Below are 21,673 nucleotides of genomic sequence, written 5' to 3'. Positions count from 1 at the left end.
TAAAAGGATGATGCAAACGTTAGGGCAAAAATTAAATAAATTTAGACACCTTATTTATTTGCCAATCTATTATCAATAACCAATAGCTGTAACACCATTTATTCTGTTGCATGAAGAGAGAAATACTTCATTTTGTTCCTTTTGTGTTTAGTAGAGCCCTGGCTTCCCAGAGAGGAAGCACAGTCCTGCTCTGAGCAGGCTCTCAGGTACTGTGGAAAGTCCTAGTAAGCCTCTTTCCTCTAGCCTTTGATCTTCTCTCTGACAGAGTCGTCTGTATTAAAACTTACTAAAGGCTCTGTTTACTCTCAAATTTCTTGCTTTCATGTTCAGCTTCCTTTCAGTTTTCTGAAAGTACAAAGGGAATCTTTATACCCTGATATGTTGCCACTGCTTTTCTATAACTCTGTAATTAACTGACTTTCTTTTATTAGAGATTTTCTCTACTTGACCACCTCTTTGAATTTTCCATTTTTTTCCCTCTCCTTCTCTTTTTAAGATGGTTTCTCTCTCCCTCCTCCTATCTATCAGGCATCTGCACCTGCACTCAGTCAGAACCCTTAGGAATCAGCTCTTACTAACAAGATGAAATAAAAAGTCTTCTGTACAGGGCTTAAGCGATAAGTCTTCTCTACCATAAAACAAAGTCTAAAACAATGACTGAGGTAGAGCATGTGAAAGACTTTTAAAAGAGGTGTAAAGATATTATTTCATAAAAGTACATGTTTCATTTGAAGAATGAGAGGAGAAAATGTTCTGGTCTAATGTTTTCCATATGTGCCTAAAATCATAGGTGAGAAACTCCCCATTGCTATGGGAATTAAATGCCTGATGGATGGAACATTGAGTTCTCCATTTATATGTATTAATTGATCTGTGTTGGATATCTTAGCTTTGGACCACCATCCAGCTGTTAAATTCATGAACCTCACAATGATGGACCCACCAACAATCTTTTACCAGAGCTCCCAGAAACCACTGTTTTTAATGCAAAATTTAAAATAACTTTTTACTATATAATTTATAGAAGCAGGTGTTAAATGTAAAAAGGTGTTAAAGTTTGACAGTTTTGTCTAGATAATATCGAAAATTGTAGCTTAAAAATTAGTGGACTAGCATAGATAATAGTCCCCTTATCTGTGGGGGATGTGTTCCAAGACCCCCAGTGGATCCTGAATGTGCAAATAGTGTTGAGCCCTATATATACACCGTGTATTTCCCTATACATATATACCTATGGTAAAATTTAATTTATAAGTAAAGCACAGTTAGAGATGAATGACTGGTAATAAATAGATAACTGACAAATAAATAGAATTATAACAGTATACTGTGATAAAAGCTATGTGACTTTTATGTAATAAAAGTCATTATGTGGTCTCTCCCTCAAAATGTTTCAATGGACTGTACTCACCCTTCTTGTGATGATGCGAGATGATAAAATGCCTATGTGATGAGTCAAAATGAGGGGAATGGTGTAGGCAGCGTGATGTAGCGTTAAACTACTACTGACCTTTTGACAATACATCAGGAAAACCACCTGCTGCTGGACTGCAGTGGGTTGTGGGTGGCTGACGCTGCAGAGATGAAAACCTGCAATGTCTCCCCTGGACAAGGGGAGACTTATGCTGTCCCTAGACTTCAACAACAGAAAAAATTCTGCTCTTTAAAGAAATTTAGAAATATAGGGTCTCGAGAGAAATTGGACATCCTCTGTCCATAGTCTTAGATTCCAACCCTGATGTGCTTCATGATTCCTGCCCTTTCTGGGCCTGGGTCTCCTTCATGGGCACAAGAGACCGTGACCTGTCCTCTCTGCCACCCACAGCTAATGTGAGTTGTGAAGAGGGTAGCACAATGGCTTGTATTCCTGTGTGTAGGTCCATATTTCCCAGCAATAGGATATTCGTGTTACTGAGGTGGGGGTGGATTTTATGGACAAATAAATGTTTTAAATGTGGGTAACTTCCATTTAGATATGGAATGTATGGTTAATAGGTTTGTTTACCAAATTTGCTTTCTCAAGTCTAAATTAAACTAATGCTAAAGGGACGTACCCCAGTGGTCTTCTAAGAGGCATTATGGTGACAGAGAAAAACCAGCCTGAGACCTTTACTTATGTCGTTAGTAATACTGAGTCAACGTAGAGGTAGTCAAGGGATGGGTGATTTCTGATTTTTATCTGGAATGGAAAAGCAGAGAGCCCAGGGAGTAATTCCTTATTCCACAAAAGGATGATCCTCCTGCATTGGAATTGGAGTGTCTGCAAACCAGAAGTGGCCTCCAAAGGCTCTGCTCACCCACAGTTCCAGAAACCTCATCACCAGCACCCCTTCTCCAGCATCTTAGACCTATGCCCCTGCTGGGGTCCTCACACCTCTGTCTCTTTCAGGCCTGTACCCTGGCCCGACGGAATGCAGAGGTGTTTCTCAAGTACATCCACAGGAATAACGTCAGCATGCCCAGTGCCGCCAGCCACACCCGGGGACCCGAGCAGCAAGTGAAAGGTCAGTGTGGGAGCTTCCAGCCACGAGCCGTGTCATCAGCACAGACCGGAGGCTGTGTACCTGGTCATCATGCACTCTCAGACTTCCTGCTGCTTCTCTTGGGATGAGAAAACGTTTGCTATGGGATGGCATGGGTAGTGGGGATTCGTGGGCAATTTTTAAACACGCATCAGGATTTGGGGTGGAAAAATGAAGATAAAGTGTCCCTGGCACTTTTTCATTTATCTTGACCTAGAGCAGCACTGAACAGAATTTGCTGAAGTAACAGGTATGGTCTGTATCTACGTTGTGAATAGAATAGCCACGAGTCACGTGGGCTCAGAGTACTTGAAATGTGGCTAATGCAACTGGAAAACTTCATTTTTTTCCTTCAGTTGAAGATTAATTAGTTTAAATGTAAGTAGCCAGATGTGGCTAACATATCGAGGAACACAGACTAGACTATCTTACAGTCCGGAAACCAGACGCAGACTGAGAATCATAAAACCAAGTTCTAATCCTGGCTTTATTGCTCACTGGGTGAGCCTCTAAGAGGTTCACCCAGAACCTCTATGACCTCATAGGTTCACCCAGAAAACCTTTAAAATAAGGTTTTCTTATTTTAAAATGGAAGGTGTCTGAACCCTTGCTCATCAAAATGTGGTCCCCAGACCAGGAGCACTGGCATCACCGGGGAGTGTGGAAGAAGCCGAACCTCAGGCCCTGCCTAGACCTGATGAGAATTAGAAGCTGCGTTTCGGCAAGAGCTCCTCCACCCCGCCCCAACCAGATGACTTGTGTGCACATAAAGTTTAGATAAATACTGGTCTGGATAAGCTTTAATATCACTCTGAAGTCTACAAAATCTATAATTACATTAAAAAACCAGTAACCTTTAATAATTGCTTATTAGATGACCACATTAAGCTTAAATTATTATCGGTGGTATCACTTACGCTGGGCCATGCAGAACTTAGCCTTTGTGTGGGTGAAGAATTTAACAGATGTCATCTTGACATAGAAGAGGACTCTGAGCCTGGAGACCGAGGCGAGGGAGGGAGCTGAAACTGCCTGGGCGTGAGGGGTGGGGACAGGCTGATGGCTGCGTGCGCAGTGGGCAGTGGGAAGCACTGGTCTGCCTTGGGAAGGGCCTCCTTCCCTACCGGAGAGCCTAGGAGGTGGCACGATGAGAGGCCACTGGGGACAATTAAATTCAGGAATAAAATCCCCTGCAAAGAGGGAATCAGGGTTCCTTTTCCAGATGTACTCCCTGTTTGGGGTCCAGAGACCCTGCAGGTGGCTGGTGTCCTGTCTCCCTGCCCTTCCTGCATGCTACAACGCTTGTGTTCGGACTTAGCAGTGCAGGCAGCGGTCTAGGTGAGGCCAGCAGCCTGCCGAGCGAGCCCCTGGCCCACTACACCTCAGTGAGCCATTCACGGCAGGCACCCAGCAAGAGCAGGATATGCTTCATGGCCATGAGGTCAGGTGTTTGTCCATAGGAAAGCTTTCCAGAAGGGGGAGAAATGATATCTGAAACTCTTCAGCACCTTTGCCTGATCCAGGCTGATTCTCCTCACCACCACATAGGACTCTGCAGTGAGCCAAGCTCTGGTTAGGAGACAGAAAAATGAGAGGAAACACACTTGTCTTTGCCCGCTTGAAGCTTCCATCTGAGCAGGGACCTACAATTTCTCCCATACCCATTTCTTTTCTACCTGCTACCTGGACCTGAGGCGAGTGCCATTTATTTTTAAGTTTTTGTCACAGGCGCCATCATTACAGCATAACAACCAAACCTCAGTGACCTGCAACTGTAAGGATCTGTTCAGGTCACTGCACGTTGGCTAGGGAGCCACTGACTTGGCTGGGCTCAGCAGAGCGGTTCTGCCGCAGGCTGCTCTAGTGCCTTCACTGCAGGTTGGGCTCTTGTCTCCTCCACGTGTATTAACCTGGGACCTCAGCTGAAGGAGTGGTCATCCAGGAAAACTTCTGATGGTGGTGATGGCAAGCTCAAGTGAGCACACACACTAAGTTCCTGCTTGTATAATACCTGTTTACAACCCATTTGCCAGAGCAAATCACATGAGCCCCCTCTAGAGTGGGGTTGGGGGACTGAGGAAGTACAATCTGTCTCTTTGGGGAGGAGCTAAAAAGTTTACATAATAGAGGCATAGATATAGACATTAGTGAATAACTGAGACCTGTAAAAGTTCTCAGCCTAAGGGAAGAGAGACAGATTCTGTCCTTAGAAAAATCAAATTTCCAGGAGGATGCATGAAAAGTGTTAAGTACAAGTCCTACAAATTTTTAAATTTAGAAATTAAATTTTTAATTTAAATCCAAGGTAGTTAACATATAGTGTATTACTAGTTTTAGGGATAGAATCTAATGATTCATCAATTGCATACAACACCCAGTGCTCATTACATCACGTGCCCTCCTTAATGCCCATTACCCAGTTACCCCATCCTCCCACCCACCTCCCCTCCACCGACCTTCAGTTTTTTCCCTATAGTGAGGAGTCTCCTATGGTTTGCCTCCCCGTGTCTTTATCTTATTTTATTTTTCCTTCCCTTCCCCTATGTTCATCTGTTTTGTTTCTTGAATTCCACATATGAGTGAAATAATATGGTATCTGCCTTTCTCTGACCGAGTTATTTTGATCAACATAATACCCTCTAGCTCCATCCACATTGTTACAAATGGCAAGACTTCATTCTTTTTGATGGCTGAGTAATAGTCTATTGTACCTACATACCACATCTTCCTTATCCACTCATCTGTCAATAGACATCTGGGTTCTTTCCATAGCTTGGCTATTGTGGACATTGCTGCTATAAACATTGTGCATCACAGCCCCTAGAACCCAGAGGACCAAGGCAGCTGAGGACTCAGGCTCTGAAGTCAAACATTCCTATCTAAATGACCCTGGGCAAGGACCTAGCCTCTCTGAACCTCCCTTTGTTCATCTGTAAACGGAGGTAATAATGGTACGTGCGTCACAGGGTATTGTGAGAATATGTGCCTGCCATGGAGTGAGTGCTTAATAAATATTAATTTTTCATATCACCATTACTGTGTATTAGTATCTAATAGAGTTAGCAGGAAGCCAGAGGCAGACATAATACAAACTAAATGTGAGTGCTTCAAGCATAGAGCACAGTAGCAACACACATAGGAAACTTGGGCATGTGGCAGCCACTGCTGGAATGACAGGAGGAGGGAGAGACATGACGCAGCCGGACACCTACCGTGGCCCACCATGGTGCTACATGCCTTGTGCATATCCTCTCACTTGACATCATTAGAGTTAACATGAGAAAAGCTTTCACCTTTTCTTATGATCAGACCAGATCCCAAACAACACAGAAGTTTGGACCTAGAGACATGATTCCAAGGAGATATGTTTCTAACACAGCTTCCCTATGACCATGATTTAGAGGTTGTAAAATCGAGGCCATGCTGTTAAAGTGTTCTGTGCCCAGCCTCTTGTACAGGGCAGAGAGTGTGGCTCAGGCCCCGGGTCATCCACGCAGTTACGTGGTCCTCATGCTGTTGTTCTTCTCCCACCGTCTCCTAGAACTCAAGAGTGGCTGGGATTCTTACCAAGTCCCCTCACTCTCCATAGGCTCCAGGGGCCAAAGGGTTAGTTGGCATTTTAAGAACTGACACTTCCCAAGGTCTCTTACCATCAAGGACTGACTTTGGTATGAAGAGAATCCGTGTCCTTTTTAAATTACCTTGGGGACATGCTCTTCCTCCCTAAACTGGTGGAACCTCCTCTGGAGGCTCTCGCCTCAGTTCCTCGGATCTTGCTCCCCTCTGGGAGATTCTTTGTGGACCAGGCTTTGGTTTCCTCACATCTGGTACCCGGATTAGTCCCACCAGGGAGGTTTGAAAGTCACAGTTATCTGGTACCCGGCATGTGCGGTGGAAGTGGCTGGCCAGATTTGTTCATGGCCTTCCCCAACCAGTGCTCATCTCCTCTGTCCCACAGCCATCCTGAGTGAGCTCTTACAGAGGGAGAACCGTGTCCTGCACTTCTGGACTTTGAAGAAGCGGCGGTTAGACCAGTGCCAGCAGTATGTGGTGTTTGAGCGCAGCGCTAAGCAGGTATGTCCAGAGCCTTCCCCAGCTTTGCCTCACTTTTGGGGCTGTGCAGATGCCCAAATGACCATGGCATGGAACAGTCCAGAAGAAGGTCATGGCAGTAGGCAGAGTAGACATGGGCAGTGGTGCCAACAAACGGAAGGAGAACCGACTGTCCCTTACCAGTCCTTCAGCCTTTACCAAGCACTCTGTACCAGGGACTGGGAGGAGATGCTGGGGTTAGGTTGCCCCTAACTCATGGATGATGCTGGGCCTGGCCTAGAAGGTGGGGGGCCAGTGGGTGAGACACTGTCTTTACTGGTAGAATGTTCCACGTCTGAAAGGAGAGCGCTGAGTCATGAAATCAGCTTCCAAGCTACATACTGACTGAACGTGCCACCATTTCCTGGGTCCGTCACACTGTCTCAGTGTAGCAGTGCATGTCCTCCTACTGACAGCTGCCTTATGGGGGACCCGGTGGGTTGTTTCCTCCCACAGGCGCTGGACTGGATCCAAGAAACAGGGGAATATTACCTCTCAACGCATACCTCCACCGGAGAGACCACAGAGGAGACTCAGGAACTGTTGAAAGAATATGGGGAATTCAGGGTGCCTGCCAAGGTAGGAAGCATCCCGGGCCCAGCATCCACCCAGCACTCCCCAGTCTGGCCAGTTCCACATTATGGAAGGAAAAGCAGCCTCTGTACCCCAAAATGTTGACCGCGGTGGCAATTGGCGGGGCAGGTGGGGAAGCCCAGGTAGGATGATCCCCTTTGGAACCTGAACACCCAGAGAACTGCAGCTGCTGGATGGAGCATCTGTAGGAGGGGAGTCAGCTCCGATACGCTGAGCTTCCAAATACTCATCATCGTCCTGCTTCAGGTCTAGACCCGGCTGTATTCTTTCAGACTCAGGAAGGCAGAGGGATGTATTCATGGGAAATGCAGCTGCATGTGTGAACGTCGGCACCCATCCACACTCTTGGTGTTTGAAAGGTTTGGGAAGTCAACCCCATAGGCCAATGACTATGGATGGGTTCACAAAGCAAGGGAGCGTCTCATGTCCTGAGCTGACTACTTCCATCCAGCCTCAGAGCTGGCAAACGAGCCAGGCTGGGGTCTCTGGGGAACAAAATGTGCACTGGTGCACATGGCCCACACCCTCCCATCCCCATTCACACTGAGGCAGGAAATGCTATCGTAGGAGAAAATGTGTTTTCACAGCCGGGATTTGACCTGAGGACCCTTGGATTTGAATGAAAATCTGATCTGTCTCAGTTCGCTCTTTGTAGCATCCTCGTCCCTCACACTGGGCTCCCTGCCACGGAGGAGCCTGTCTTGGCATCACTTCCTCACATGGCAGATGCTCTTCCCGGATGAGAGCTGCTTTTGTGGGGGTCATGGCAGGGCAGGGGTGGGGATGGGGGGGGGGATGCACTAATGCCTATCCTCCCCAGGGATCCCTCTGACACGAAGGCAAATTTCCTCTAGTTTGCTAACAAAGTTAGGCCCTTCGCCTCATCCCTGAACTGATGCTTCAGAACTGGTTATTCACTTTATGAATCCTACACGGCAAACTTTTGATCATGGGAGAGCTTCCCCTGCAAACCTGTGAGCTCTGGGGCCTTTCTATCCAACGTGGAAAGCTGTCAGTTTGGATAAGAGACTCATTTCGGTATCAGCTAGAGCAAACAGCACGGGAAGGTGGCAGATGCACAGATCTCTTCCCAAAGCCAAATGAAAATAGCTTTTGAATGACCCCCGTTGTGTCATCGTTCCCTCTCCAAAGAGTGTCAATAATAAACCATTAACAAGCTGAATGGTATCAGATCCACTGGCGTTCCCACCCACATAAGATGGATTGTAGTAGAACTCCTTAGGATCAGAATCTGTTCATAACCTAAGTGGAAATGTAGAGGATTCTTTAGTCCATTTAAAAAACCTTCTTCCTATCCTTCTCCTTTTTTCCATTCACGTTGTAACCGCGGTAATTGGGTTCCATGCTTGTGGCCTTTCCTTCCCTCCCCATCCATCCTGCTCATCGTTGTTGTTCATCTTTAAAATACAGGGTGGGTCATATTACCACCCACTCCAAGAACTTCAGTGTTTCGCCAGGACCTTCAGGCCCACAACCTCCACAATGGCACTATCTTCATCCTTCTTCCGTGCAAATATCATGCTCCAGCTGAATGGATGTATTTTCTTACCCTCTGAGAGATACATCATATACTTTCTTGCTTCTGTACCTTTTCTATACTATTTTTCTGCGTAGAATGTCCTTTCCTTCCTTCTAGTTTGTACCTTTTATAAAGAGCCCACCTTTCTACTGGAGTGCCTCCTCCTCTGTGATCCTGGCAACACCCCAGGCTGTGATCTGACCCATCCCTACACTCCAGCCATTGTTGTCTGCACAACCCTTAAGGGACCTGCCCTGAACCATCCTGTTCTCCAGGATGTTATCTCCTATATCAGCCAGCAAGGGCCCAAAGGATAAAAGCCAGGCTTTTTTCACTTACTTGACTGAATCGTGCATTGAAGAGAGGCTGCAGATATTTGTGAACATGGGGGGAAAAGGTTTGAGTAGATTTCAACGATTTCCTTTCCCAAATCTATATTTAATATGATTCTCTTGCTTTTGCTCTCTCTGTTCTCTCTCCTGCCTAACTTAACTCTGTAATGAAGTTTCATTTTCCAATCTGACATGTCCCAAGGCTTGGGGCTGTTTGTTATTAGGCTATCTGCAGGATAATGAATCCAGCCAAAGATTTTCTGATAAAAGGTGATAGCCTCCAGTCCCACTCCAGCCCCACTTCCCTGAGGCAAGCCTCTTTTAACCAGCCATCTTTGATTGTAATCCTTGTAACCAGGAAAGTGAATTTGAATTGGAAACTAAATTGACCTTAAACCACAAGCGAGTAAATATGGTGGCCCTCATGACTAAATAAGGCAATAGAACATATGGAGTATATTGAATTATTATACTCTGCTCCAAAGATGCAGATCAAGTAGAAGAAACACTGGATATAAAAAGGTACTTGCTACATAGCAGTCCACAAGTATAAGAATAAAAATCACATAAAGAGAATTTGGGTGGGGATATGAGGATACCATTTTTCTTATCGTGGTGGGCCTAGAAAAGCCAGTTAGGAGAGTACACAAGGTACTTTCCTAATGTGGGTTTCAAAATTTACGAGGGGTCGAGGCACATGATGATAGGAAAGCTTAATCATCTTGACAGCTGGAAGAAATCGATTTCTTCTAATAGCAAAACTTTTTTTTTTTTTTTAGGTTCTTTGGTTTTTCCATTTTTATAATTGCGTGGTTTTTGTATATTCACAAGGCTGTGCAACCACTGCCACTACCTTGTTCCAGAACATATTCATCGCCCCCCAAACAAACCCCGTACCCATTAGCAGTCGTTCCCAATTCCTTCCTCTCCTCAGCCCTGGAACCACTGCTCTATTTTCTTTCTTTGTGAATTCGCCTATTCTGGAGTTTTCATATAAACAGAATCATGGAATCATATAATATGTGGTCTTTTGTGTCTTTTTTTTACTTACAATGTTTCCAAGGTTCATCCATGTCCTGTGTCAGTACTTCGTTCCTTTTTAAAAATTTTTTAATTTAAATTCAATTTGCCAACATATAGTATAACACCCAGTGCTCATCCCATCAAGTGCCCTCCTTAAGTTGTACTTCATTCCTTTGTACGACTGAATAATATTCCATAATAAAGATACACCACATTTTGTTTATCCATTCATCAGTCGATGGACATTTGGGCTGTTTTCAGTTTCTGGCTACCATGAATAATGTTGCTGTGAATATTTGTGTACCGGCCTTTGTGTAAACATATCTTTTCAGTTCTCTTAGCTCTATACCTAAGAGTGAAATGACTGAACCATATGGTGACTCTGTTTAACTCTTTGAGGGGCTGCCGAAAACTCTTTTCTAAAGTCGCTGTGCCATTTTACATCCCCACTGGTGGTGTACAAGAGTTCTGACTTATTCACGCCCTCCCCAACACTTGTGATCATTCGTCTTTTTAATATTGCCACCCTGGAGGGTCTAAAGTGATATCCCATCAGAGTTTTGATGAACATCTCCCAATGAGTGATGAGGTCGAGAGAACACTTTTTCAGACTCGTCATTTTCTCTCTGACAGTGAAAGAAGCTATATGAGATAAATTGGATTTAATTCTTCTTAACAAAAGAGAATTAAGTGGTAACAAAGTGACTGGAACCTGATCTGAACTAAATTAGCTAATTCAGGAATTCAGGCCATGAGGAAAGGGGACAACTGGGCTGTCAGGTGCCTTACAATGAGAAAAGTAGAATCTGAACAGTTCAGATAAAAGGTGGGCATTGTGTTTCTGAGACTCAGGAGGAATTATGGCTGTTTGCCCACATCAGGGAGCTTGATAAGTTCATATCTACAAGCAGTATATCAATAAAGACAAGGAATACCCGCAATGAAAGGCAGATTGGAAGATTGCAACGAGATTATAAGAACTCTATCAAGAAGGCTAAATCTTACAGACTTGTGATAATATGCAAAAGACACTGAAAGGGCTTCTGACAAACTATAGTCAGAGTAAGGCTCACTGATAAGGGAAAGATGGTGTAATATTAACTGATCACAGGAAGGAAGGAAGAGAAGGGGGGAGGGAAGAAGAAAAATAGAACTACTGACCCGTTCTTTTCTAGCAGATTACATAGAATTCAAAACAGAAAGAGCAAAACACACGGGAGGGGACCCATGAAGCTCAAGATAAGAGACTTGTCTCCTCGAGATTTCCAGGCCCAAATGAACTACATCCCCTAAAGACTCCCTTTTGTCCACAAGATCACACCCATTCTTCTGACCCTACCATTCAGAAGCCTCTGCAATCTGACCCCCATTTTGTCAGTCTCAGATAAGTTACTCTGTTTTGGTGGCAAGATTTGAGTTTCAAACCAGATGGTATATGTCTATATGCGGCAATGAAGAGAGAAGCCATGGCTGGACCTCCCAGGAGTCCAAGAAAATCTGAATGATTCGGCCTCTTGTGCAGAGCAAGAAAGGGCATGAAAGCTAGACCAAGGGCAGTTCAGCAACCCCACTGTCTGGTCATCTCATGACGGGGGATCAGGAATATGTTATCACCGTTCCTATGATTCAGCTTGCCCTTCTCTTCTCGTGTCTGCTTCTATATTTTCACTTCTACCCTGCACCACCTACTCACTGCCCTCTGCTGTTGAAGTCCCCAGAAAAAGAACTTTAACTCTCCCTGTTCAGACAGAGATTCTAGGCCGGGCTGCCACAGAAGGCAATGGCTGCATATTGATGGGCTGCCCCACTGAGATGTGTTTTTACCTCTGATCTCATCAGCTGTGGCCAAGCATGTGGCAGGTCACATGGTGCCCCTCTGGTCACTTGTGTATAAGAAATCACTTCAGACTACTCTCAGTAGGTGCCTTGGGGGGGGGGTCCAGTGTATGAGTCCGATTTTTTCATCTCATTCTTCCCAGTATAAACTCTCAACTCTTGCTGGTCCAGCCTTACTTACCTCCAAACACAGTATTTACCCACTAATTCATGTACTCAACATTCATGGTATGCCCGCTACTTTCTAGACGTTGGAATTACAAATGAATAAGATGTTAGCACTTATCTTTTAGAAGTGCATGGTCTAATGAAGGAGACACATAAGTATCTCAGTGTGATACATGCCGAAGTAGGGGTACATGTGTGGCCGTGTGGGGACACTGGAAGGGGCATCCCCCACTCAGCTTGTGCGGAGGAAAGGAATGAAAGAGAGCCATTGGATAGAAAGCAGGGATGAGTAGGAACCACTCATCACAGCAGGAGGGCCATGGGAGGTTCGGTTGGCTGATGTTTAGGGGCCACGGAGAACATGGTGACAGTCACAAAGGTAGGTGAGGCCACGTGGGGAGGGCTTGTCTACACTGCCCAACTTACTGTCCATTTGCTCCTCCAGGTTCCACACCTATCTGGAATACTCTTGGTCACAAACCGTTCTCCTTATTGCATCTGAATTACAGTTTCTGTGTTTCAGGAGATGATTTCTGGTGATGGAGCTGCCTGTAGGGCTCCTGCCACCAGCTGGTTGTAAAACTCTCATTTCATGCTGAAGTCTCCTTACTGAGAGCAGAAAATGCATATTTTCAAGAGTTTTACATGAAGATTTCTTGATTATAGCTGCAAAAAAATTAATCTCTGTTTTAAATAAATAGACCTTTTAACAGTTGTTTTTGGGGTGGTGGGGGGGACAGAAAAACCCTAAATGCCATGAGATGAAGTCCTTAGGCTTCCAGGGATCTTTTCTTAACCAATTCCCAGTGCTGTGTTCTTTGCCTTATGGTGGCTAAGGAGACGCTTCTCTTATCCTCAAACCCACCTTTTTTCCTTCATGACAAAGCTCTTCCAGTCCCTTGTCTCCCAGCTTGGGTACCAGCCGCTGTCCTGAGTTGGGAGACACTCAGGCAAGTTGCTGGAGAGCTGGAGCCTACCTCTCCCAGGCCTTGCTGGCTTTTCTGGTCAGAAGCTGTCCCTTTCTGACATTTCTGGAGAGGGTCAGTCTCTTGTGTAAGGTCCATAGATGAGCCTGGAAAGTGAGGGAGGAGGATGGAATACAGGCAGGAGCTTCTGTCTCTTCTAATCCCTGCTCCAGGGATTTTCTGACTCAGTTCCCCTCAGTTATCTAGATTTTAGCAGGATCCAAAACTTGGATCTCCTCTCCTCCACCATAAAAGATAACTTTACTTCTCAGAATATCATTTAAATATTCTTTCCTTTTTCTCAAAATTAATCAAGCTTCCCTGATCTTGGAGTTTCAAAACCCAACCTTAGGCTACAAGATGAGCAAGTGTTTACTTCTTCAAATATCTCCTTTGTTTCTATATCTTACACAACGCAAGTCCCACCTCCCCATAGGACCTTCCTGCCCATGCCAGCCCACCTTCATTTTTTTCCTGTTTTAAAATTCCCGAAGTGTTAACTCTGCATACTTCTTATGTTGACATTCAATTTCATAATGCCCTCAGTTATTTAACCACTCTGCATGACAGTCCTGTCCCCTTTAGAGATATGGGCTCTTTGGGGGAAATAAGTATCTTTTTCTCTTCTTTTGTTTATCCCCCAAGCCTGTCCCCACAGCCCTCTGCACGGTGGTATGGAGAGTAGGTATTGAACAAACCCTTGCTAGAAATGAAATTAATCCAATACACATCAGAACTCCACCTTACTTAGCCCCATAATAGATACTGGCTTCATTAATCTTCTCTATTCCCCCCTCTCTCTCTCTCTCTCTCTCTTTCTCTCTCTCTGAAACTAAAGACAAGATCCTGATGGCGAAAGGGACAGACTTTTGTCTTAAATCTGCTAATTAGATTTCTTTAGGTCCTGGCCTGTGCCAACTTAGCTGTTGACAAAGCCTACTCCAGGCCAGTACAGTGAAGGGAGAGAACTAGTCACTGTGGTCCAGAAGCCAACGGGCTCTATCACTTACAGATGGTATGAACTTGGACAAGCCCCAAACCTCTCTAAGCCTCGGCTTTTTTCATCTGTGGTTCAGAGAGACCCACACCACCTCCTTCCACCCACCTTTTCGAGATGCTTTAAGACTCAAATGAGTCTCAGATGTGATATTAACATATTCTGTGACCTGATAAAGGACAGTATTAATGTACGAGCTCCTTACCGTAATCATGATGGCTAACATGTATTGCTTCCTGAGCTCTTAATGTGAGCGCAGCCCCCCTAGGCACTGCTCTGAGCATTCCGCATTGTCACCTCATGAAATGTTCACAACAACCCTATGATGGAGGAGTATTGGGATCCCTCTTTTGCAGATAAGGAAACTGAGGCATAGGGGATTTAAGTAATTTGTTCAAGACCTTCCAGCTAGTAAGTGACAGACCTGGGCTACACACCCAGGCAGGCAGTGAGGTATCTGTGGCTGCTGTGAAGCAAAGGGGGATGGGACTGAAGGGCCATGAGAATAAATGTAATCTAGTAATTTAGGATCATCTTTTGGGACAGCAAACAAAGGAGAAGGTGAAGCTTCTGATTCAACTGGCTGATAGCTTTGTGGAGAAAGGTCACATTCACGCCACAGAGATCAGGAAATGGGTGACCACGGTGGACAAGCATTACAGAGACTTTTCCTTGAGGATGGGAAAGTACCGGTACTCCCTGGAGAAAGCCCTGGGCGTCAACACAGAGGTAGGTATGGGGGTTGCCCAGCTGGGACATCCTCCCTTCTCATCTCTCTCAGCACCGCTGCTCTCATTACCGTGGAAGGAGCTAGGCTTTCCACAGCAGTCTTTCTGAGCTATTGACCCCTAGAACACTTGTCTTGTGCGACTTTTCTAGTGGAAGGAATGGATCTTGGTGAGCCATTGACTTCTAGCCCCTTCTGATTAGTGCTATATGGCAAAATTGGCTGGCCAAGGGTGGGGTCCATGGCTGCAAACAGAGTTTTTCTTTTTCTTTTTTCTTTTTTTTTAAAGGTTTTGTTTATTCATTTGAAAGAGAGTGAGCGAGCGAGCATGAGCAGGGGGCAGAGGAAGAGGGAGAAGCAGGCTCTCTGCTCATCGGGGAGCCCAATATGGGGCTTGATCCCAGGACCCCAGGATCACAACCTAGGCCACCCAGGTGCTCCCAGAACAGAGTTTTTTCTATGTGTAGAGTTAACTGTTGGTTTTGAGGACTAAACCCTTTACCTTGGCTTCATCAGTACCATCTTCCACCCAATTATGTTAATCAGCAAATGTTGGGTCCCCTGTCTGTATAATAGTGTTCTTTCAAGAATAAGAGATGTGATTGTGCAAAGGCTATTTGACATTTCAACTGAAAAGAGGTACTATTTGCCAAGAATCAAGGAAAGACTGACTTTTAATCTCTCCTTTGTAATAGAGGTCAGTAACCTATGAATTAAGAGCTAAATATAGGCTGGCAATTTAATCCTAGGATTTCTAATTCTTAAATCTTTAAATAGGCTGATGCTCTGAAGCAGAACAGACTAAAGAGTGAACTGGTTCAAACCACTAAAATTGGGGGAAATAATAACACCTCCCCTGGGCTTTAAACTGTGAGATTTTTTTCTAAAGGTTTCCATCCTGTATAAATACAAAGCAGTGGTTGAAATAAGCAGGGATTGACAAATATTTAATAATTGTATCATTTAGCTTTCTATTTCTAAGGGAAATTGCTTGTTTAAATAAAAATATTGGCTTTTATTATTTTCCCTAGACAAATGGAAGTTTTCTTATGTCTTTATGTGTTTCTGTCCTACATCTATTTTAATGGTTAATAACCAATCTTAGACTAATATTTTTGTGTGTATGTGTGTGCATTTAGATTTAATCAGGACCAAAGTCCTCGGGGAAACGTGACACTAATTATTAAATGTGTTTCTTATTTTTCCTTGCTGTGAATATTAGCCCTCACCATTTGACCTGAACATTTTATATATTTCTTATTTGGGGAAAAAAGAACTATTCCATGAAGAAGAGGACTTGTACGTGGCCATGTGTTGGATTCCCTCTCTTCTTCACCTGCTCCATTTTATCTTTCTCTCTTTTTGCCTTCTATTGCCTCCCCTAACTCTGATGAGTTCCTCTCCCAAAGCATCTCCAAGGTGACCTCTGGGATCTCTCTGTGTAGGACAATAAGGACCTGGAGCTGGACATCATCCCAGCAAGCCTTTCAGATCGTGAGGTCAAGCTACGGGACGCCAACCACGAAGTCAATGAAGAGAAGCGGAAGTCAGCCCGGAAGAAAGAGTATGTTTTGGGGAACTTCTACCCAATTGGCAAACTCCTCATGACTATGCTTGGTTTTCACTGCTACATATCCCTCTGACAGCTTAATGTGTCCACTCACAGAAGTTGGAATGGACAGACATGTTGCTTCCACCCACATTTCACAGTAATCAAAACTTATAGAGCGTTGGAGAGTAGAAACAGTGAGCCTTGTCCATCTTACAAACCGAGAACATTGTGTTGTTCAGGGGCCCAAGAGGAAGGGAGACTTCTCCTTGCAGATGCGGAGCACAAGCTTTTCTTTAAGGGATACCGAAGAGCAGTCACAACATTGTTAACTCGTGCTCTGCTTGTGATTGCATGCTCCGCTTCACGCACACCAGTTTAGGTTGTAAGCGAGCCCCGTTAAGAAGAGTGGCAAAGCGCTCAGGGTAATCCAGGCCAGAGGTCAGCAAATCCTGGGCCACAGGCCACATGTGACCCCTCCCCTTCCTATAGTCTGTAAGTGAAAAATTACTTTTTTGTATTTTTAAGCGGTTGAAAAAAATACCAGGAGAAAAATATTTTGCAATGTGAACATTAGGTGAAACCCTTTTGTGTCCATAAATAAAGTTTCATTGGAACACAGCCACACTTACTATTCTTTTTTTTTTTTTTTTTTTGCATATTGTCCATGGCTCCTTTCACATTCCAACAGCAAAGTGGAGTAGGTGTGACAGAGACTTAATGGTCCACGAGTACTTCCCACCTAGCTCTTTACAAAAAAAGTTCGCTAACCTTCAGTGTCCGTGGTGGTGTCTTGGGCATCTCTGCCTGGCTTTTACACCTGGTTTAAGTGATGGTTCTGCAAACCGTTCTGGTGTAAGTCAGCAGTTCTGTTGAACAGCAGTCATCATTCCAGGAGTGTGAAGGAAATGCGGGAAGCTGAGAGTCGCGCTGCCCCGCTGGTGGGAATGAACACGAATGGTGCTGCGTGTTGTGCACACATGCAAGCACACACATGCAACTGCGAACACATGTTAGCACAGCGTCACAAAGTGGTGGAACCGGGGCTGAAAAGGGAGAGAATATGGCACTAGCTGAACACAAACATGCTGGAGGGATACAGAGCAAATCATCAAGGTGACAGGGACTCAGAGGATAATACTCAGAGGCAGAGTTTTCAAGAAAGGACTCTTCCTTTCTTGTTGGTGAAATAGAAAAATGGGTCATTGGGGAATGTCATAAATGCCAGGGTAGGGAAGCAAAGTTTGAAGGAAGGGGGGTATTAGATCTTGAACCAACTAAACGCCCATTTGTTTTCTCCTAGATTCATTATGGCTGAATTACTGCAGACAGAGAAGGCTTATGTAAGGGACTTACATGAGTGCTTAGAGGTAAGTCTTGCGGTAATCAGTTCACAGCTATCTTGGAAAAATGACAGCCTTGCCAGCATCAAGTCCTTGAGAGAAGCTCAGTCCTCTTTGTCTCTCCCAGAGCTTCACAAATAAAAGCCAACAGAGTCAGTAGTAATTGCATGGGAGTGAAAAGTGCTTTTGAAAAGAAACTTTTCTCAGACTGGAGCTGGACCCAGCAAAAACGTATATAAGACTTGAATTCGAAATAAAAACCATGACACAGTCAATGAACTTAAGTTGGGTCTGCAGATCTAGGCCTCCACCACGCCCCACCCCCCCGCCCCACCCGACACACTCCAACACACACACACACACACACACATTTAATCAATAAGAGGAACGGGAGCTTTGTGTTTTGCTGAAGCTCAGGACATGAGTTTCCCTGGCAACAGCTGAAGATAATGGAACGTTTGAGTTTTCTTCCTTCCCATTTTGTGTATTTACCATCTCACTTTTCACACCGCACATGCAAGCCCAGTCGGAGTCTTACCTCTCTAGTATGAATGAAGACCTGTTTGCATTTGGTAGTACTTGCCAGTGATGAGGCTGCTGCTGTCTTACAGACCTACCTGTGGGAGATGACCAGTGGCGTGGAGGAGATCCCCCCTGGGATTCTTAATAAAGAGCACATCATCTTTGGCAACATCCAGGAGATCTACGATTTTCATAACAAGTAGGTTGGTGGAGGGTTTCCCAGAGCATACTGAGGGCCACAGATACCCATCGGCAGGGCTTCCCAACAAGTGGATCAAAGCTGATTGGTAAATCCCACCTGGTAATTTTACCTGGTAAATTTTCTAAGTCAGTTGTCCAGAGTCGCTTGTGTAGAGCGAAGTCAAGGATTCAGCACTGTCCATCCCCAGCTCCTTAGGGACCTACAGGTAACACCTTCATATCCAATCAGAATGATAACCAAGCTCCGAGGAACTAAAAGTAGAGTCTTTTCAGTAAAACTGGGAAATTCTGAGACTAGAATTCATCGAAAGCTAATCATTCTGCCCTGTGGGGCTTGGGTTTCAAACTCCATTGAAGTTTTTATTTCAACCTAAATACTTTCTCCCTCCGCAGCTACCTCATCATCTCCACTCTCAACCAAAACAAAAACATGTGAACATACAGACAGATAATCAAAATACCTAACGGAGCACATTTCTTGACAGCTTATGGGGAGAATGTCTACTGGCCCTCTATGTCTTGTTGAGATGAGTAGAACCACGGAGCGAGCTCTAAAGCATAACAATTCTTTTTGTCCAGCTCCCAATTGAAGTGTCTTTTCCACAACATACTAAACATGTTTCATTGCTAACGGAGTCACCAAGAACATTGGTTGGTTAGTTACATAGTGAACTGGTGGAAATAACTCAGTTTGCAAAATACAAAGAGAGGGAATCTGATGACACAGGAATAGTATTGGTATAAAGTCCTAGAGCTCCCTGGGGACCCTGCTGCAGAGAGGGGCCAAGCGGTAAAGGTTCAGCGTTGTAGGATTCAACTCGGAGGAAGTCCTACGGTCAGGCTCATCCAGGCATTTCCCAACTTAAGATGTCAGAGATAAAACTGCCAGCCCCAAGATTTCCTCATGAGACCATGGGTACAGGTGAGGCAAGACTCTAGAACGGCACTATCCAATGAAGCTTTCTGTGGTGATGGAAATATTTCACATCTCTGCTCTTCAGTCTAATAGCCACTAGACACATGTGGCTACCCAACACTTGAAATGTGGCCTGTGCTGCTGAGAACTCAATCTTTAATTTTATTCAATTTAGTACATTTAGATGGCAAGTGGCTACCAGATGGACAGCCCAGCTGTAGAAAATAAGAACTCAGTATGGGGCCCTTTGCTAGGAACGACTAAGAACAAGCAAGAATGAGGTATAAAATGATCCTGAGCTCTGCATAAGACATGGAGAGCCACTCTTCTCTTATCAGGTCCTGATGATTAATACCCTCTTATGTCATCAAATGGCATCAATTTTAAGAGAACATAAAATATGTAGCTTCCATGACATGTTAACTCTTCAGGCTATGAAACCAGTGAGTTCTAGGGGAAAAAAACCTTCTGACTTGCTGGAATACTTAATAAAAGTTTCCAGTCTTTTTCTTTTTTTTTTTAATCACAAATTTTAGCACTCTTCATTTGGTTTGTCTGGAAATCTCCAGAAATATTCTCTCCTCGTGTCTCTTTAATAAGATCCCAGTAAAGCCAAAGCCACTCTTGACCACTGATTCCAGTTCTCTCCTCTGAGTCCCACTCAGCATTATCCCATCTCCCTCAGGATGTCTGAGAAGACGTTGGTCTGGTAAGCAGTAAGGCATGGTACTTTCACTTTTCTTGATGTGTGGTCTCTGGGATTTTAGCCAACAAGTCTCACTTTCCCTGTATTCTTACGGAAATGACGCAGTCTAGAAGTCTAGGGATCACAGCATGCACTTCCAGGAAGCCCTGCTTTTACCAAATCAATATATAGGGAAAAGACTATTCATGTACAACTGTAACAATAGACCAATTATAACAAAAAATCTACCTCTTACTCTTGTTTCATGATATCGCTTTAGTAAACCATAGTAAGCAGTTTAGTAGTTTTTAAATAGCTGAAATAGCTACCAGTGGCAAAATATAGTTCTAAGAAGCCCCTTTAAAAAAAAAAAAGGTTAGTCCATGCGGAATGCTACATTCTGTAGAGCAATAAATTTAATTGTCGAGAACACGGGTCCCCAGCAAATGTTGTCTATTTATAACATTATAGAGAAACAAGAAGAAAATAAAGACCAGCTTCTGAGCAATCAAAAGAGATATCACAAAGATAAAGTTCTTATCTTTTCACAGAAACAGCTTTCTATTCTCCTTTACAGCCACTTTAACAATCCTGTTAGATGGTAAGATCATTTCTAAGACCTTAGCAACTTAGAAGCAGTAAATAAAAGTCAAGAACTTGAGCAAGTAGTCTGATATTACCAGCATAAAGTAAAAGAAGACAGATAAACTGCAAAACAAAACAAAGTGACCCCCAAAATCATAGTGGTCAAGGCTACTTAGTATTGATACCAGTGATGCTCTATCCCAATAGAGAGGCCAACACAGCCACTGTGTTGTATATTCTGCACTAAAAAGAAAGGAATTCTGCAATGCATATAGAATTTTTTTGCTCTCCACCAAAAAAAAAAAATTAATGTTTTAAATTATTCACAATTTAAGGGAACATCCAAGGAAATAAAGCTGGGTATTAATAATCCAAAGGATCCAGAGAGTAAGAGCTTTCTCAGAGTATGTGCTTTCTCCTTATGCCATACGAATTTTGATTAATTGGAAAAAGCGTAACACCTCTAAAATCTCTAATAAATAAGAGAGGAAATGGCAATGAAGGCAACTTTGAAAATGCAGCAAATGCGAACTCCATAAAAGACCCATGTCTTTTACTGCATCACTCTGGCACACGATACACTCTAAGTAGCTATTTGTTGGGTGGATAGATGGATGAACGGACACACAGACTAAAAATAAAATTACACTTTGCAGACTTATGGCTAGTGCCGTTGAAGTCATAATTCAGTCTTCTGTTTGTGAGAGTCACAAAATAGGGAAAACTATTAGAGATGATTTTTTTCCCCATCGCTACCAGAACATTAACAATTATAACCTTAATAGCAAAATAATATCTGAATGAAGGGGTTTCCTGGGGGCTTCTTTTTTTATGATTTTTAATATTTTTAAATTTGTGTGTAGTTGACCTGCAATGTTACATTAGTTTCAGGTGTGCAACATGGTAATTTGCTGGGTTTATGTATTATGTATTATGCTCTGCTGACCAGAGCCATACCGTCTGCCACCATCCAGCACAGTTACAGTGTCATTGACTATATTCCTATGCTGTGCCCTTTTTCCTGTGATTTATTCATTCTACAACTGGTGGCCCATGTCTCCCACTTCCCTTCACCC

At 44.0% G+C, this 21,673-nt stretch overlaps 1 protein-coding gene across 25 annotated transcripts in view; it reads left to right on the top strand.

Moving 5' to 3' along the window:
* The window catches only part of KALRN (kalirin RhoGEF kinase), a 657,335-nt gene that overhangs the window by 392,304 nt on the left and 243,358 nt on the right, over window positions 1-21,673 (top strand). For all 25 annotated transcript variants that reach the window (XM_072811625.1, XM_072811621.1, XM_072811628.1 and 22 more), the window contains 7 exons: window positions 2,390-2,504; window positions 6,481-6,596; window positions 7,071-7,193; window positions 14,616-14,798; window positions 16,242-16,360; window positions 17,649-17,715; window positions 18,300-18,409. In XM_072811625.1, the coding sequence (XP_072667726.1) occupies window positions 2,390-2,504; window positions 6,481-6,596; window positions 7,071-7,193; window positions 14,616-14,798; window positions 16,242-16,360; window positions 17,649-17,715; window positions 18,300-18,409 (833 nt within the window). The remainder of the gene's footprint in view (window positions 1-2,389; window positions 2,505-6,480; window positions 6,597-7,070; window positions 7,194-14,615; window positions 14,799-16,241; window positions 16,361-17,648; window positions 17,716-18,299; window positions 18,410-21,673) is intronic.

Source organism: Canis lupus, chromosome 35 (genome assembly GCF_048164855.1).
Source record: "Canis lupus baileyi chromosome 35, mCanLup2.hap1, whole genome shotgun sequence".
In the NCBI taxonomy this organism is placed as follows: Eukaryota; Metazoa; Chordata; class Mammalia; order Carnivora; family Canidae; genus Canis; species Canis lupus.
Note: the sequence above shows the minus strand (reverse complement) of the source record. Positions and strands in the feature narration are given on the sequence as shown.